Source organism: Serinus canaria, chromosome Z (assembly GCF_022539315.1).
Source record: "Serinus canaria isolate serCan28SL12 chromosome Z, serCan2020, whole genome shotgun sequence".
NCBI classification, from domain to species: domain Eukaryota; kingdom Metazoa; phylum Chordata; class Aves; order Passeriformes; family Fringillidae; genus Serinus; species Serinus canaria.
Window position 1 is genome coordinate 61,599,075 of NC_066343.1, and position 18,920 is coordinate 61,617,994.

General features: G+C 36.6%; 1 protein-coding gene across 4 annotated transcripts in view; it reads right to left on the reverse strand.

Moving 5' to 3' along the window:
- The window catches only part of NNT (nicotinamide nucleotide transhydrogenase), a 43,052-nt gene that overhangs the window by 21,144 nt on the left and 2,988 nt on the right, over positions 1–18,920 (reverse strand). For all 4 annotated transcript variants that reach the window (XM_050986616.1, XM_030236908.2, XM_030236910.2 and 1 more), the window contains exons 3-15: positions 13,438–13,667; positions 12,122–12,339; positions 11,480–11,567; positions 10,776–10,864; positions 9,770–9,957; positions 8,886–9,019; positions 6,946–7,137; positions 5,872–6,025; positions 4,816–4,977; positions 3,905–4,015; positions 3,025–3,170; positions 1,274–1,469; positions 455–688 (exon numbers count right to left, since the gene is read on the reverse strand). In XM_050986616.1, the coding sequence (XP_050842573.1) occupies positions 455–688; positions 1,274–1,469; positions 3,025–3,170; positions 3,905–4,015; positions 4,816–4,977; positions 5,872–6,025; positions 6,946–7,137; positions 8,886–9,019; positions 9,770–9,957; positions 10,776–10,864; positions 11,480–11,567; positions 12,122–12,339; positions 13,438–13,667 (2,142 nt within the window). The remainder of the gene's footprint in view (positions 1–454; positions 689–1,273; positions 1,470–3,024; positions 3,171–3,904; positions 4,016–4,815; positions 4,978–5,871; positions 6,026–6,945; positions 7,138–8,885; positions 9,020–9,769; positions 9,958–10,775; positions 10,865–11,479; positions 11,568–12,121; positions 12,340–13,437; positions 13,668–18,920) is intronic.

Sequence of the window (18,920 nt, forward strand, 5' to 3'; positions counted from 1 at the left end):
AGGCTGCCTACCTTAATGAAGATTTCACTATTAAGAACAAAATCCTAGAAGTATTACTAATGCTCACTGAGCCCAGCAGCATGAGAGCTTCATTCAAAATGTCTGCTCAGAAATACAAAGTTGTAATCATAAAAGTTCAATAAAACCAATTCGAGAAAAAGCATCAGGTAGTGTCTTAACACCAAGGCAACACTTATTTATTATTCAGACATCTAGACAAGATGAATAATAATATGTCAAAGCACTGAAGACAACCTTTCATAACTAAAGCTGTACACAAATTAAACAGAATTAGAAACAAAAAAGTACACTCATAAAAATTAAACATATAAACTTTTACCTGGTCCAAAATACAATGTTTTTCTCCAGTTACATACCAGTTTAAAAGCAGAGCTAAATCCTGGGGGAAGAAAAACCCTTTAACAAACATTTAATACTGAACAGGAGGTCTCACCTTGCAGTTTTCCATACGCAACAAGAGAGCCACTGAATGTCACTCCACCAATGTATGTGCCAAGATATGCCACAATCTTGGTGAGGTTTGCAGCAGGGTCAGTGGCAAAGTGAGGATATTCAATGATGTACTCTGCTACACAGGTGAGCACAGCAGCCAAACCGACCAAACTGTGGAAAGCAGCCACTAGCTGAGGCAGATCTGTAATCTGGATGCGCTTAGCGATTGTCAAACCTATGGAGAGTTGAAGACAGAAGGGAAGTCTTAGAAAACACAGCCCACCTGTTCAGCTAGAAATTAGTACAGGGTGGTTCAGTGTGCAATGATTACACATACACAAGTATGTTCCAACTAGAAATTGCTATGGCATTGAATTGAGGGCTGCACATGTGCATTTTGTGCATCATGAAAAAATAGAAAGACTAAAGCATACCATATGCTAAGAAGCTTCACCAAATATTGAGAAATTCATTGTTTTCTTGACAAAGGTACAGTGTGAAAGGGAGAATTTAACAGTATTCGGTCAGGAGCTGAGCAGAAGTATAAAGCTGGTCAAGATCATTTACCTCTGGACACAAGTTTCCCTATCAGAGATGATGTGGTCCTACTTTTCAGTCAACCCATTCCTTATCACATTGTGAAGTATTAATAAAAGCCCTGAAAGTTACAATATTTTATTCATACATTTGCCAAATAATTTTGCACAAGCCACAAATGTCAGTGAGTCAATTCACCCGGGAGCTATACAGCATTTTATGTATATACAGGTTGCATATATGCATACATGAAACATAGATTGTTAGTACATCATACACATACCTATGGTCCCACCAAGTGCCATTGCACCTGACATCTGTGCCAACAATGCAGGTTGGGGATTAAGGTTTCCAAGAGTTGCGGCTAAACCTCCTGCAACACCAATCATACCCAAAGCATTGCCAAGACGAGCTGTTCCTTGGGTAGACAAACCAGCCAGTGCACCAACACAGCACAGTCCTGAGCCCAGATACATCATCTTTAAAATAAGAAAAAAACATCAGTATGAAGTAACAACAAATTGTTGTTACAAAAACATTGCATTGCTACAAAAACATCTCTGGTAATTACACAAAATGGCTGATTTCTCCAGAATGTGTTTAAGTCACAATTCTAACAGAAGTCAAACTGTCATACAGGATGAGGTTTTGGCCAATTAAAATGTACTATCTCTAAAGTTTTTCCCTCACTTGATGACCCTTTTTTATCTGCAGAATGAATATTAACTAAAGGCAAACCAATTTTCCTCATTAGTTCAGAAGCAACAATCCAATTAGTTCCTTTAGCACAAATCCAAAGCTATATGGTCCTGCTCATTATAGGGATTGCTTCAGAATTTGCTTATGGCAAATTTGAACTAAGAAATACTTTAGATAATTCTGAACTACCAGCAAGGGTGTGACCAGAAGGAGTAAAAGTGTGATCATTCCCTGTCATCAGCACTGGAGAGGCAACACCTTGAATCTTATGTCCAGTTTTGGACCCCTCACTCCAATAAAGACACTGGAGCAAGTCCAGAGAAGGGCAACTGAACTGGTGAAGCATCTGGAGCACAAGTCTGATGAGGAAGGAGTTGGGGGTGTTCAGTCTGGAGAAAAGAAAGACCAATGGAGACTTTATTACTCTGTATAACTCCCCAAAATGAGATTGTAGTCAGGTCAGAATTGGTCTCGTCTCTCAGGTAACAAGTGAGAGGACACAAGGAAATGGCCTCAAGTTACTCATGGAGAAGGTTATATTAGATATCAGAACTTTTGTTTTTCATGGAAAGCATGGCCAAACTTTGGAACAGGCTGCCCAGAAAAGTAATGGAGTCACCATCCCTGGAAGTGATTGAAAAAACTTGTGGATGTGGTACTTGAGGACATAGTCTAGTGGTGACCAGGATGGGAGTGCAAGGCTGACAGCTGGGCTTGATGATCTTAAAGGTCTTTTCCTACATTAATGATTCTGTGGCATGCTATAACTGTTGTTTACAAAGAGTATGACCAAACTTACATGAACTAAGCTATATATGTCCAGATAATTGACAAAACACAAACACATTTACAAGCCCCTGCCATAACAGTATGTTTGGATTCACTTCTTCCAAATGCACATGGCAATATAAATTGATTTTTCTTACTATTAAAAAAAAGTAAACAAAAGTTTACTATAAAAGGTGTTATAGGTAAAATCCCTGCACATCCCTCTGCACTGAAAACTGATCCCACCCTTTTTTAACTGTCATGCCAAGCTGAACTTTCAGAAACAATTAAAACAAAGACTGTTTAATTTAGACTGCAGTTTAGGAAAACAGTCCAGTAAATAAAAGTACCTGATATGTTAACACAAAACCAAACAACAACAGAGCTTTTGAAGTATGTTAGCTATGTGACTGCAAGATTACAGTTAATCAGCTTCAGATTGGCCTTGTGGGAACATGCAGCTGATGGAAAGACCTTGGATTATTTGTTATTTACTCCTCCACAGAATAGGCATGAAGAAACATAACACTGAGCTCTGGGCTAAAAGCCATGAAGTTATCTTCTTACTTGTTCAATGTAATAGCCACTGCTGAGAGCAGCTGCATAGCCTCCTACAAATACAGCACCAGGGAGCAGGTACAAGTAGTTGTACTCAGGAGGGTCTGTGGGACGTTTGAACATATCCAGCATTCTCTGTGTAACTAAAAAGCCACCTGGACAAAGTAAAGGAGCAATCTTAAAAAAATAAAATCTGAAATCAAGCACATGCCAAGTTATAAGAGAAATATTAATACCATATTACCACACAATTCAGCAACCAGTAAAGCTAGTAACCTTGAAAACTACCAGGAAACAAAGGCATAATCAGTGTTAGATCTTGCTCTTTTAGCCTTTGGAAGAAATTCAAAAGAACAGGAGGAATTGCTCTGGCTCCATACTCTGCAATGACTGAGGATACAGCTTAGTTTATGACTGTGTTCTTTTCCCAACCTGCTCTAGCAAAAGCAGTATTTCTAAGTCACATTGCTCACTTTGTTGTCTTTTTATTATTGAAGCTGGGACTTCTGAAACTCGAGGAAACTCGAGGATTTTTGTTCTATGCTACTAGTATGTATTTCAAGTAGGAAAATTAATACAAGTACAAATCCTCTACAACTACCTTATTGGGTTATACAGGAAAATATATTATATATAGTCACCACCCAAATTTATGAAAGGAAAATGCACACTTAAATAATTCCTAAAAGTGGTTACTCCATAGAGTATGCAAAATACCTACAACAGCTACTGTGAAGATTCGAAGACTAATGGGTTTTTATTGATAAATGCTCTCAGACTCTATTCTCAGACTAGTATTTCTGGAATTATACAATTAAATAACTAGAAGAAATTTTAAAATTACACTAGTACTTGAAGATATCATTGGGAGTAAAGCTAACATTCATACCTGCAATATTGACTGAAGATATAAAGGTTGAAAGCACTGCTAGGCTTTGAGAAACGTTTTGAGGGAGATAGTGTCCTCCCATCAGTACCAGCCCACCAACTGCAGTCAGACCTATTTAGAAGAGATAAAAGTGTTACTGGAAAAGGTTACTGTGTAACCTAAAAGGCTCTACACCTAGAGGAAGTTTCCTTTTAAATGTTGGACAAATACCAGTCAACTAAAATTTTGACCCCTGCTTCACACATTAATGCTTAAAAGAAGACTACTATGGTCTTTTTCAGGAATACAAACATGTTTCAAAAGAAAAAAAAAATCAGTATATGAATGTAGTCAGTGACTCAAGCACAGAGTTAGCCAAGTACTTGTTTCAATAAAAGAAACTTTGTTTATAATAACCAAAGTAAACCCACCTATAGCCAAACACAGATACATATAATCTTACTTATAAGAATTATGAATTTTATGGTATGTTAGGATTTATTTTCTTTTTTCCCCTCTCTCAAAACACATAGTTTGAGGTGATGAATAGAAGAATGTAAAAGATAGGAAAGATTAGTTATTTTCAGGGCAATCTTTTGAAGAGATGGGACAAAAGATGTGGTCTATGAAAGGAGACTGCATCACTCCAAGTAAAACAAACTTTTAAGCAAATAGGTCAAGTGTAAAAATTACTTATGAAAATTAAAAGGATGCAGCATCACATTTGCCTTTCTTTTGAAAAAATCATACTCTCAGAAATACATTGTTACAGGTGTCCTTGCTATTTATGAAAGTAAACTCCAACACATACAGCAGTACTAATTCAGGTGAAAGGACTTGTGCCTACTTCAAGTAGAAAACAAGCAGCTGTGTGACCACAACCACTGAAGTAAGTTAGCAAGCAGTAAGCAGGCAAGTAAGCAGCCACTTACCTGAGATAGCATTAGTCACAGACATGAGTGGGGAGTGCAGAGCAGGAGTCACACCCCACACTGTGTGGTACCCCACTATCCCAGAGAGGCCAAATGTCGTCACCATTTGTGTGAAAGCAGCATTAGGTGCTACAATGCCCAGCCCTAACATACCAGCTAGACCTAGAAGGAAAGCATAGGGAAACTCTGTAATTTTGCAATGACTTCTTACATTTAAACTGTATAAAACAGGAGCCTAGTACTGACACAAAAGCAAAATGAAGTTCTCTTCATGGACTAGTTTCAAAATCAGGGAGATAATTTTTTCAAATACACTAAGTTCTTTCAGTGCTGATCTTTCCTTTGTAACAGAAAATAAAGCCATAAACATAATCCACACTTATTTTTTACACATGAACACAATGCAGCAAAGATAGGTTTCTACACCAATACTAAATCCTGTCACTCTCCTGTTCTGTAGAAAAAAATGTAGAAGTCACAATTATGTTGAGATATTGCTTGGATGTATCAAAGCATTTGCAAGAAGAACAGGGATTAAAATTAAGGCTACTGAATTAATTAATTACTTCATGCAAAAGTTCTGATACACTGAGAGTAATAAATGAAATAAAGAGCCCATATTTATTTGTCAAAGCAAAGTCCTGTTTCCAATAACTTCAGTAGACTGTGGCCATTTAAGTCTCACACAATACAGTAAAATCTGAAGAAAGCAAAAGCTATTGATCTGATTCTGCTGCAAAGTAGGGGCACGGTCGCTGGCAGGAGTCCTTCAGAATTTTAACCATTTTACTAATATTTAAGTAGAGTCAAACACACATATATGCAGAGAATCAGCACATGTTGAAATGTCAAATACTTTTGGTAAAATTTCAGACGTTTTATTTTCCCTTTCAAGCAATTCTTACACTATGCTGATTTTGCACCGGGACACACCAGCCAATCAATTGCTCTCCCAAATAGCTCTTCAATTGAATGAGTTAGATGATGGGTCATTCAAAAGTAATAGCCAAATGATAAGTACTCTACACTCATTCTCCTGCTATGGAAGTTGCCTACCTGCTGTGTATATAGATGCAGTAGTCATGGTTTTTCTAAAAGGTGTAATAGTAGCTGCTTTTTCAGCTTCCAGCTCTGCTACAGTCTTCTGCTTCACTGGCGCTCCCTGAGGAATGTTATTTGGTGGAGGTGCTGGGAAAATCACTTTGCCATCCTGACAAGAGATATTTACAGTTATGCCTAACATGTCAGATGCTTAGTACTTTTCTTCTCAATCCTGCAATTCAGGCAAGTGCTAACATCCTACTGCCATGCCCAGGAACAGGCTTTTTTTCTGCATCAGCAGAAGTTTGCAAGGCATGATCAAGTTAATCATACTGGTTTACACATTCTTCAGACAAGATTTGATATTAGTGTCCAAGAGTACCTGGTGAAGACACAGCACAAGGCTCCAGAGCAGAAATGAGAGAAAAGCAAAGAGATAAAGTTCCTTAAGTGGAAAACATCTAGGCAAAATAAAACTAAGTCATGGAAATAACAAAATCTGCCACAGATGTGAATTATAATCACAGCCTTCCCAGACCTCAGACAGAAATCAAGGATGGATGATATCCCATATTTCTTGTTAATCTTCAGGCCTCTGTGGAGCTATTAGCACTGAGCTGTACTCACCACTTCAATGGCCTTGGAGAGCTGAAGTCTATACCCTGAGTTTTTATTTTATTATTTTCTGATAAAGCTTCAAGTATTTTGTGTATTCTAGTTTCACCATTTTTTTTCTCTTACTATAAAAGGAACACTTAAAAAAAAAAAAAGAAAATATGTTTTTCTGGAAGAATGTTTTGGTCTGGTAAAGCCTCAAAATATGTTTTAAGTAGCTATGTTTTTATCACATGAAACCAACAAACTTTATCTTTTTTCCTGTTTTTCATTAGTAAATACATTAGGTTTAACCTTGACAAGAAGACAAGACTAAAAAGAAAGAGAGGAATTTTCAGCTGAATAAACAATTACCCACACACTCCCACCAAGCCACCTCTGAAATCTGTTGACATGCAGTATCTCTGAACACATTTTGAATAAAAATGATAGGTCTCTACTCACAAATTAAGAATAGAATATTTAGTGGCTTACCTTCATTACAACAGTTCCTCTAATAACATGATCCAGAGTCCCATAGTCAAAGTTATCTTTTGGATCAAAGTAGAAGTTCTCTTTGTCAGGGCTAATAGCTTTTAGAAGTTTGATAATATTATTAGAATACAGGGTACTGGCCTGAGTAGCCATTCTGCTAGGCAGATCTGTGTACCCAATGTGTGTAACACCCTGAAAAAAATCCAAGTAAAATAATAAGGATTTGTACAATCTCTGAAAAAGCATCATCTCTTCCAGTGTATCCTTCTAGAAATATCTATCCAAACTGTATCATTTATCTCGGTTTATAACCCCAACTAAATTGGTTACCAGCAGCTCTGACACTACTAAGTCAGGAAGAGATCACACACAATAGGCTACTGAGTCCAACATGATCAATTCCAACACCTTAAACTCTGTTAGCAACAAGACTTCACAGAGAGGAAGACATATTGGTGCAAGAGCTTGTCTTCACTAAATCCTACATTCTCTCAGATCCTAAAATCTTTAAGCAATCAGGTAACAGATTCATCCACCTAATGCTTGAGATCTTCTCAGTTTTTCTGGAAGGCAGGCACTGAAGACAAGTTTCTGTATGCCACTGGAGTGAAGGGAGCTCCCTCAGAGCTGTGCAGGAAATATGTCAGAGTTCATATGTATGTAAAAATGTAACCTAATATATCCTCACTGCTTAAAGAACCAATGAGAACTAAAGGATATCAGGCTTTAGGAAGGAATGGAAAGCTGAGGCTGGCATACACTCTGAGATGTTCAAAAGCAGGCATGTGTTAGAACAATGCTCCCACAACGTACAGCTAAGATCCATACATGCTTCCAGACGTCTGGCTTCCTAATGCAATGCTCTGGCACAACCCTAATAGTTCTGCACTGCTGCTATTTTCCATAACACAGAGCCAGTACACTAAATCCAGGGGTAATACTCATCTGACTAAAAGTGTTCCATATAAACCCTTCATGCAAGTATCTGCTTACTTCTCTTTCACATTCTCTAGTTTCAGGTTTAAATAATGACATCAAAAGCCCTAGAAAGCCACAAAGACAAGAGTAAAGTGATTCTTTGATACACACAAACAGAATTCTGTTTATGTCAATGACAACCATGGCAGCAGTGTCCTACAGGTTTCCCAAATAAACACGTTATATCCTTGCATTACCAAATTACATCCTAGGAAATCTGCTACTATAAATCTCATCACCCAGATTTCTGTAATTGTTAGCAGACTTCCCATAAGCACCAAAAACTAAACCCAAAAAGCAGAAAGACAAGCTCTCAACTGAGCAAATGAACACTGGAGCAAAAACCAAAGTAGTTCAGTCCAGACCAAAGGACTTTAAGGAACCAATTTATGCTACATCTACTTTGGGTTTCAAGTGCTTTGGATATTCTATGAGTAACACACTCACATTACTGAAGATAAAGAAAAGCAAAGTCAGCACCCTCCTGAAGCTGAAATAGTACTGAGTAAGCCAGAGACTTTGTACTGAAGTAAACAGTGAGAGTCTGAACCTGCATAGCTTTGCCTGTGACAGGAAATGTTAACCTCCAGCCATGGGAGGTGATAAGCAAATCAAAGAACATATTGCTACTGCTGTGTTTTTTAGCTAGACCAAGAAATAGGTATCAAATCTCATCTTCAACTCAGAAAAGACAAACACTGGACTTGGAAGTTTAAGTAGCAAGAATTCTGTAATATCCATTAACAACCAAATTAACACTATACAAAGGTGTTAGTTTCTTTAAAAATATTCAAATTGATGTATTTAAATAGCGACCAAATGCAAATCTAAAGGATTACTTCAGCCCAAGGCAGCTGAAAGACTGTTGAAAATTGAGCTGTTTATTTTCAGCATATAGTTTACAAAACACCATGGAAGTTCAGGTAAAATTCAGAGAATGAACTGCAGATTAAAATGCTCACCTTATGAACATACATTTCTCCAGGCTTTGTAGTCTCAATATTTCCTCCTGCTTCTGCAGCTAAATCCACAACAACTGAACCTTCCTTCATAGACTCAATCATCTCTTTCTTAAACAAGATTGGAGCTTTTTTGCCTGACAAAACAAGGCATAGCAAGTTAAAAACAAAATACAGCTTTCTATCTGTTAAGCTTAGGAGACGATTTCTCCTCTTTGGTCTATATATAAGCTTTAATTTTGTTAGCAAAATTTTCAAGTAATTGGTACCTAGGATAAAAAACTTCAAAGGTTTTTTTCAGAAAGACAGAAGAAGTGCTAGAACATCCTGCTCCAAAAGCGTGCAAGAAAGTTATGTATGGTAGTCTACCAAAGATAAGTCCAATTCTGCCAGCAAACTGACAGTCTTAACATCCAATCTTACAATTTCAGTCGTAACAAAAAAATTTTTTAAAAAAAGCCACCACATTGCCAGCTATTAAAATAGAGACATTGTGCACTAATATCTAAGCTCTACCTTACTATGTTTCAATTACAAAGGACAGTTCCATTTCAATCAGACTTGTTTGGTGCACAAGTTGTGTAGCAGAAGTAGCAGTGATGCGATAGATATGCAAAATAATTCTATATTCTCACTTAATTACTAAATACTTCTTTTTTAGTAAGAAAAACATGATGGTATTTGATTCATACTGACAGTCTATGAAAACAAACATTGTTTAAAAAAAAAGGACAGACTTTAAAACCAGGCCTTCATCACAGAAGTATCAAGGTACATGCTCACACAGATGTAATTCATTAACACCTCTGTTTTCATGCACATGCAACTTCAAAATACGAAAACTCACCTAGAAGAATGAAAATTGGCATTTTTCAAATAAAGCATACCTGGAATAAGTGCTGTAGTGATGATAATGTCAACATCTTGGCACTGTTTGGCAAAGAGTTTCATTTCAGCTTCAATAAATTCTTTGGACATTTCTTTAGCGTAACCACCTTGTCCCTCTCCAGATTCCTTTATGTCTACTTCCAAAGGCTCAGCACCAAGAGACTTGAATTGTTCCAGGGCTGCAGCTCTAGAAAAAAAAAATTGTAGTTGAGAGAAAAACCACTGCTTTAAAAATACATCATGACTTTACCAGTGGTTTTAGTAGCAATCTTCAGACAAGAGATGTAAAACTTATTCTAGTATTAAGGAGACCATAACAAAAGTCCTCAGCTTTCTGTATGCAGTGCAGAAAATAATCGCACTGATAAATTTAGGTTCCAATCAGACTTGAATAAGGAATGAAGGCAGCCTATGGTTTCCTGTATAGTCAGCAGAGTTGCTTCAAGAAAAACCTCAGAGCTGAGTTTTTGCTGATTAATGCTCCTCATGCATTTCTGTTGTCATGAATTGGTAAATCTACAGCCCAATCGAAGGTGCCAAAAATGGGAGATAAGCACAAAACCCATGACCTTGTCTTTAAACTGTGAGATGGGAAGTATTAATAAGTCTTATTTTAACGGTGAAAATTGCCAGGGGGTGGGTGTTTGAAATTGTGGCTTGTCAATATTCTGTAATTTATTTTGCATCATATGACATTACATTAAAAAAAGAAACTACATTTCAGTGTTAGGTGAACAGTGACAACATGCAGAAAATTAAATGTTAAGTGTTCTTGAATCTCAAGACAGAAGTATTGAGAGTGCTTAAGAAGGGAATTAAAATAAAAATGGAAAAGTTTTAGACAGATTTTAAAATTAATATAACATGAAGGACTAATAATGGCATAAAAATGGTAGGAAGTGAATTATGACTCAGTGAGGTACAAATTATTTCACTCTAATACAGCCATAAACAACTTAATCTTCAAGTAATTTCAGATTGATATTACAGTTTTCATACCCTTACCTAGTATCAAATCCACGAACAACTGCACCCATCGATTTTGCTGCTCCTGCAGAAGCCAGGCCAGCAACCCCTCCTCCAATGATCAGCACCTACAATGATATATCTCATTAACCAGCCATTTAAACAAGATACGTTACAATAAAACCAAATTTAATTGAGCAGAGTTACCCCATACATCCAACAATTTAAAAGCTGTAACTCCTAATTACACATATCTAAGAGGCAACTCTTCTGTAGCTAATAGTTTCTCTAAGTAAACACTGGTTTTCTCCTTGATTTATCTTCCATTTTTCTTCCCTAATTCTACTTTCATTTCTCTTCAACCCAATACACCTGCAATTCCAATCAAGTAAATCTTTCCACTGCACTCATCAATGCACCAGAAATACCAGTATCTCTGAATTTTCTTAACTGCTTCCTTACGTTCTCCTACTTTAAAAAAAATAAATCCAACCCCTTATAGCTAATCTGATGTTTAAAATTAAGCACACTTAAATAAAATTCAAATTATTCTATTATTCCCAAAACAAAACCAGAACAGATGCGAACAAAAAGTGGTATGAGAATAATTACAGTGATTTCTGAAGTGTCTAGAAACAGCCCAAAGGCAGGAAAAATGCCTTTTAACATAGTTTCAGCAATGGCTACCTTTGCTCAGAAATTCACATATTCTTTTACCACAGTGTGTGTTTAATTGCTCATACCTTTGCTGGAGGAACTTTACCAGCAGCTGTGATTTGACCTGTGAAAAATCGACCAAAGTGATTTGCTGCCAGGACCACAGCCTTGTAACTGTCAATCAAGGATGAACACATATCAGTGCTTTCTCAGATTCAGTAAATTCCATTCATTACGTCAATCTAAAAGATGAACATTTAACCAGAGTATGTGCAGGATAAAGCAAGCTTAGTATTTAACCATTGAACAGGAGATTAATAGTCTTTATTCATATTTCTATGGAGACATCTGACAATATTTGATCTTTTGTTTGTAACTACCATGGCAATTGCATTCACACAGAGTGTTCTTTAGGTCAGTTAGTTCCACCAGATCCCCATAACAGACAATCTGTATTCAAGATAACTTAGTTCAGAGCAAAAAGGTACTAGATAAAACAGTCAAGGAATTAGAAGAATTGTGTTCAGTTTTGTTTATTTTAAAAGCATTGCTCTTTAAAAGCATTGATCTGCTATAAAGCTAACTATAAAAAACTTTAACAGTACCCTGCTTGAAACAGTTCTGCATGAAAATAGAGATGTAGAATCATTTTAGAGATACCTAATATCAAAGCACACTATTTTAATCCAGCTGTACTTAATGAAGCAAAAAAAAAAAAAAAATCATACCCAGCAATGTTGGCCATGGAGCTAAGTGCATCATATCCCTGAGCAATGGTTACCCGTGGAACCTGATCCATAGCCAAGACAGTAAGTTTTTTTTCTGCAAGTTTTTTCAGGAGGTCTGGATTTTGTGCTGGGTAGATAAAACTAACCAGGGTTGCTGCTGTCTTGAAAAGATCTACCTCATGTACACCTAAAGATGAGTTACATGTAGGAGCTCTCACCTGAAAAACACAGAAGTTTCCAAGTTAATCAGAGGAAAGAAATCAGAATATATTCCACTTACTTTCTCTCAGGTTGCAGTCTGTCCAGTCCCATCCAAAAAGAAAGAAGAAAGTACATCAAAAGCTATTTACACAACTGAACTGAATAACTGCACTTCCCAGCTGCAGTCCACATCATGGAATTTGCTCTAGGTGGATTGGTGACAGGGCAAGAATTGTCAACACACACCTTCACAAAGATCTGAAGACTTCTAGCTAACAGTCACTTGCTTTTGTAACAGACAGGTACCCTCAAACCCACCATTTTTAAGCAAAATGATAACTCAACAGATATGACCACTAAGCTCTCCAAACTAAGAATCACTAACAAGGTTGCAGCAGGGCCTTTCATGCCAGATGTCAAGCAGACACTGATGTTCAGCTATATTCACTTCTGAGTTTCTCACTTTTCTCCAAACAGAAACCTACTTAAAACCATTGTCCACAAAGCAGCTCACAGAAATTCAATGTTCAATGCTGATGAGGTAATTTTAAACAGGAAAAGGTTTTTTTAATTTTTTTTTTTAAAAAGGTAAAGGTATTTTTCTCTTTTTTTCCCTTCGGGACTCTGCACAACCTAAGACCTGTCTAGTAAGATTGCTTTTAGCTCTTTTCTCAATTTTTTAAACACACCTTTGCTGTGGAATTCAGAGAAGTTGTATAATTATATTTTCTAAATCCCAAACCGCACTATTTAAAGAGTAAGTAGAGTTACATGTTACCAATTTTGGATAAAAGATTTATTAGAGCAGGGATTTCATCTGACTAGATTCCAGAACTAGTCTACCTCACTCTAGAAAACACAACAACTCTTAGGTGGTTAAAAACTTGCTAGAGATATTATCCACATTTTTTTTCAACATTGTCATTTACTTTTTTTAGCACAGGTGCATGCCTGAGCTATTAAAAAAACCCCAAAACTTGAATCAGAACTCAAAATGGAAAACACTAATTTAAAGGACCTTACTTACTGAATTTTCCACAGATTATCAGGAAAAAAATTACCTATACATTTCTCCAAAAACAATGTAACAGAAAATATACTAATAAAGCAATTACTTTCACAATCAAATCAGAAGCCAAGACTTCCTTGGTCCCCTGGATCTTTGCTCCAACTTCTCTGTAATGGTCATCAGAAAATTTAGAAGCTTCTCCAGCACCAGATTCCACCACAACATTGAAACCTTGCTTAACCAAGGCTTGAACTCCAGCCGGTGACAAAGCCACTCTCTTCTCATTCTCAAATATCTCCTTCGGAACACCCACAGTCAGTTGTTTATATGGAATTCCTGCAATAGTGGCAGATAAGACAGCATTAGTTAACATTAATTAACATTAGTTAATTGGTATAAGGGACACTCTTCAATGTTGTACAGACACATGCAAACACATGTCACAGTTAGCAATTCTCCCTCCTAAGGGAGGAGGAAGCAGAATGCTATTTTCTAGGAACATCATTTACATTTCCTTAAATTACACCATCTTCCTAGAGATCCTTGTTCTCTCAGCAATCAGCACGTGAGCACAACCAGCCACAAAAGCAGTAACAAGTGTTTGGTGCAGTTCATACTCATTGTTGTTTACACAGCTCTGATTGTGTAACTGGCATTCTGATTTACACAATACCTGGTGTACAGGTGATAACACATTCTGCCTTCTGCCTCAGGCCAGAATTTAAATTGCTTTCTAGTCACTCCCAGGTTATTGTGAAGAAAGAAATAAATGAGCTTAAACAGTGGAACTGCATTTTAACTGAATATGTTTGTAATGTATATCAAATTATGCCAAATCACTATTATTGAATGCAACAAACGCACCACAAAGTACATTGAAAGGCATAACTACATCAATTAGGTACTCTAAAAGTTGTGACAGAAATTAAAAATGTGAATTCAGAAATAGTTGAAAAATAAAGGAATATCCAGCTAGTAGTTTCTTCAAAGTATTTCTCTTCAAAGTTATTTCCTTTACTTAACTTGTTCGAAGCTCCACTGAGTAACACCAGAAAACTGCTGAAGCTGAAATTTATGTTTTAGTTCAAGTTTTCCAATTACAAACATCGAGCTTAATTCGAGTACAATTTGGGGGCTTTCAGTCTCATATCTGAGAGATAAACTTCTCTGATCCAAACAAGTGTTTAAATACATTATTTATGAATACACAGGCTCAAGCAGAATAATCATACATTAAACTATTACATTGCTTCAATTACACTGACAGCATGCATTCCAACACATAGGCTGAATCCTGTACCAGCTTTCACTTACATCTATCCAGATTTTAAACCTGGATTGTGACATTGCTATGCAAAACATTTACACCACATGAATATTAATAAACTATAATTTGAGCAGTTTAAGCAGTCACTCATATTAATGATCAAGCAAAAACAACAACAACAAAACCCACCAAAGAAATCCCAAACCTAATAAAGGGGAGAAAGTGGATGAGAGGCTTGTTTAAAATTGCAAATCTCTTTTTAAATTGTCCAACAATACTATGTATTGTGCTACAAAAAATTGTACCAGGCAAAGAATGCAAAATTTTAGGAAAGCCTCCTTTTGACTTTGAGATAGAAACAAGCAAAAAAAAGCTAAAAACATACTACAATATAACAGCTTTGAGGAACTAGATTTAGATTTAAAATATCAAAATAAATTTTCTGTGAAATTGAACCTGGATTACAATGTGCCTATACTTGACAATCTGAAAATGTTTTTGGTTAGAAATTTTTTATTTACTGCCAACTTACTATATTCTGAAAAACCAGTACAGAGCTGCTAATAACTGGTACTTAAATACCTACCTATACTTCTCAGCCTACTAACACATTAAAAAAAAAATTAACAGATTCAACAAAACAGAATGAAAGCTCACCAGACAAATAAGTTCATTACTTCTAATTGCTGCACCAGAGGAGGTTTTACTGAACCACAGGAGGTTCAGGTTGGACACCAGGAAGAACTTCTTCACTGAAAGGATGGTTAAGCACTGGAATGGGTTGCTAAAGGGAAGTGGTCAAGACACCATCCCTGGAAGTGCTCAAGAAACGACTGGATGTGGCACTTAATACTATGGCTTAATTGACAAGGTGGTGTTCAGTCAAAGGTTGGACTTGATCTTAGAGGTCTTCTCCAACCTTAATGATTCTATGACTCTAATTACTTCTACTTTTTTTTTTATCTTTGCCTTTGAAATTTGACTAATAAAATAGTAACAAATAATTTGAAGATTAGAAGTGTTTTGATATTTTATAAGTTGCAGAACATCTGAAATATTTTAATCACAAGACAACACAAATTCAGAAAAACATACATTCATAGAACATAAAGCCAAAGCAGTAGCAAGAATGAACTTCTAAAACAACAGATCCACAAAGGTAACAGAGCTTTGCAATGATTTGTTCCACCAGCAAATCTAAACATCACCGTGCAACTCAGGCCATACCCACCACAGCAGCACTAACCACTTGTTACCAGCTGTGGTAACTGTTGCTGTCACTCAAATTACCCTTGTCATTTGAAGAGACTTTTCTCCTCATCTCTTCTAATTACTACACAATAAAGTCCTGCTTCTGATTTTCACTAAATCAACCCGGTGGAAATGAGCTCTCTTGTCTTTTAGAAGCAGGAATGAAACCTAGAAGATTGAAATTTGTTAGGATAGCAGAGATCAATCACAATTTTAGAGAGGAAGTAGCTCTAGGGTAGGATAGGATGCAAGGCACCTTTCAAAAAGCACTGAGAAAAGTTAAGAACTAAAGAAACCTTCCCTGTCTCCAGTGGAAGTTTTTGTAGCACAAGAATGCCAAAGGGGAGGAAAGGAGGGGAAAACAGGGGGTAAATAGGGGACGGGAAAAACAAGGGGAAAGGAGGAAGGAAAAAAGGAAAGGGAAATGAGGAGCAAACAGGGAAAGGAATAAATTACAGCATAAAGGAAATAGATAACTGCAAATTTAAAGATACAAAGACAGTTGACTAAAGCTTTTATTTTTCTCAAGCAAATCTTTTAGCTCCTAAGGCTCAAATGACAATAGATGCTTCTACTTTCCTTTTGCTCATTTGCTTCTGTGTGGAGTATCAGAATAGAAGAGTATATGGCTAGGAGTAAAATGACAGAAATATACATTCACTAGATGTGTTTCCTCATTCCTTACTTCTTTCTTTATCGGTACATCTTGCATGCAATAAAAATTAGTACAACTTTTTCAGATAGAAAATATTTGCACCTTATTTAGTTAACAGAATGATCACAGACCAGCACTGAGGAACATGCTCTTCTCAGACCTTTAGGAGATCAAATCCAAGATAAATATCCAACAGGTCTCAGTTGCCTACCTACCTTTCTTCTCTATCCCACGACCAGAACTCCAGCAAACCATAAATACAAAAGCAAATGATTACATAAGCAAACTGTCAGTTTGCCAGCTTATAGCTAGAGTAGGTATAGGACATTCTTCAAGTAGACTGCCCTGAGCTTCCACATGATTCAGCACCAAAATGGAGCAGATATCTACAGCTCAAAAACAAAGATCTATCTTAAAACTGCAGTACAGATCTTGGGAAGAAAGGGTTAAAAAGTGGAACACTGGCAGAGAGGATTGCAAAGCTCCCTTTCAGCTGGAAATAACTCTTGATAAGCCTATGTGAACAGCAGGTCTGTGATGATTTAGTGGTACCTGTGTCTCTGCTTGTTTTCCTTTGCCCAGGTGCTGCTTCAGCAATACCCTGATAGCGAAGTAATGGAAATAAATTTACCCTCTGGATTCTAGACCTGACTTTGTGGTTGTCCCACCTGCTGTCTGTGCTGACACACAAGGTATGATCAATACTTAAGCTGGAGGAAGCTTTGTGACTAACACAGATTTGGTTTGTTGGATTCAGCAATTTCATCAAAGTCAATAGTTTTGAAAGGTTGAAAACTAGGATTACAAACTTAGGACCTAGATTTAGGTTTTATTTTGAGGAAGTTCATCTGCTATCCCTGCCAGGGGTTTAAAGTCACGTTAGAGTGTGAAGCCTACAAATTGTCTCTCTAATCCTTCATGTCAGATAATCTCTTTAAGTACTGCCTTGAGTGTGTTTTAGTGATTTACTGCTCTATGACATCATGGACATCTTCCAAATACTGAGTAATATTATGTACCTAGAGCACCTTTTTGACTCATGAAGTTTCTTAATATATTGAGTAGAAGATACACAGTACTTCGATTCTGTCACTATCAGAAGAATTTCACAGGTCTTAGAATGGAATATACATTCCAATGAAATGCTCTGGCATATACATAACTTAGAACTTAAAAAAACTGGTAAGAAGCCACTCTCTCATTCCCTTACCACAAACCTAACTGTGTAATGAAGACATATTCAAACTTCAAGTAAACAAAACTACAACTGTGACTTTCTCTATGTAACTTCTATCTACAAGAATCTTAGGGAAGATTGTAAGTCAAAACTATAGCAGAAAATACAGTTTTTTGATCTCCTTAAACTGACTTTGGGAAGTGGTCTGCAACAAAACAGGATCAACCAATAGCAAGTGACTTAGGGAAAAGATAAAGGAGAAGTTGTGACTATATGCCATGTGTTCTGTGATTGAAAACAGGATGCCTATTTTTAACGTTACTCTAATAACCTTTAAACAAACCATCTCACCTCTCCTGAAGATGAGGACATATTCCAAAGAACACCAATATGATGTTAGCAAAAAGAGAAAAAAGGTACAGAAGATTAAACGAACACCCGATCCCTTCTATTACAAAAATAAGGAATTTTTTTTAAAGGGAAATTAAAGGAGAATATTTCTTTGTTTATAAATAAAATAAGGCTTACCTAGAGAACTAAGTAAAATGCACTGTTACAGGTTTAGAAAAAAACAGGAAAATTTAAGAAATAAACCTCAAAATAAAAAGGATATTTAAAATCCCAAAATAGAGAGGAGCTGTAGGAAAACTAATCTGGAAGTATACTGGGAAGCTCAGTCAGTCACTCCACATGTACCTTTTCCAGAGCTTCAGAAAGTTTTGTATCTGTTTCTGAAGTAGCTGGTCCTAGTGACTACCTGGCAGAGATTACGGGAGTACTTGTTTACACCTGTATGAAAGTTCCAATGTTTCTATTAAGCAAGTAGCAGCATAATAGCTGGCAGTAAGAAAATTATCCATACTCCAAGTTCACTTTTCAGCTGACTCTGTATCTCCGTATTTCTTCTCCTCAAGCAGCTATTGCTCTTGCACATAACACAGCCTGGATGGAATGAAAGCTAACCCGAGACAAGGGAAGTAATAACTACAGCCTTAAGAAGAATCACTGTGACACTAGTCTTTTCAGAAAACTTACTCTTCTTAGTAATACAGTGATTTTACGAAGTGTTACTATAATCAAGCTAATTTCTGAAAGGCTAAAATAGAATTCTTTTGAATCAGTTACATTTTGACTCAAGAGCACTTTGAAAGTAAATACAAGCAATAGCCCTGCTTCTAATTTGTCATTAAATTGCTGTTTTCTCCTTGATTTGTCCTCTACCAAATGACAAATCACATG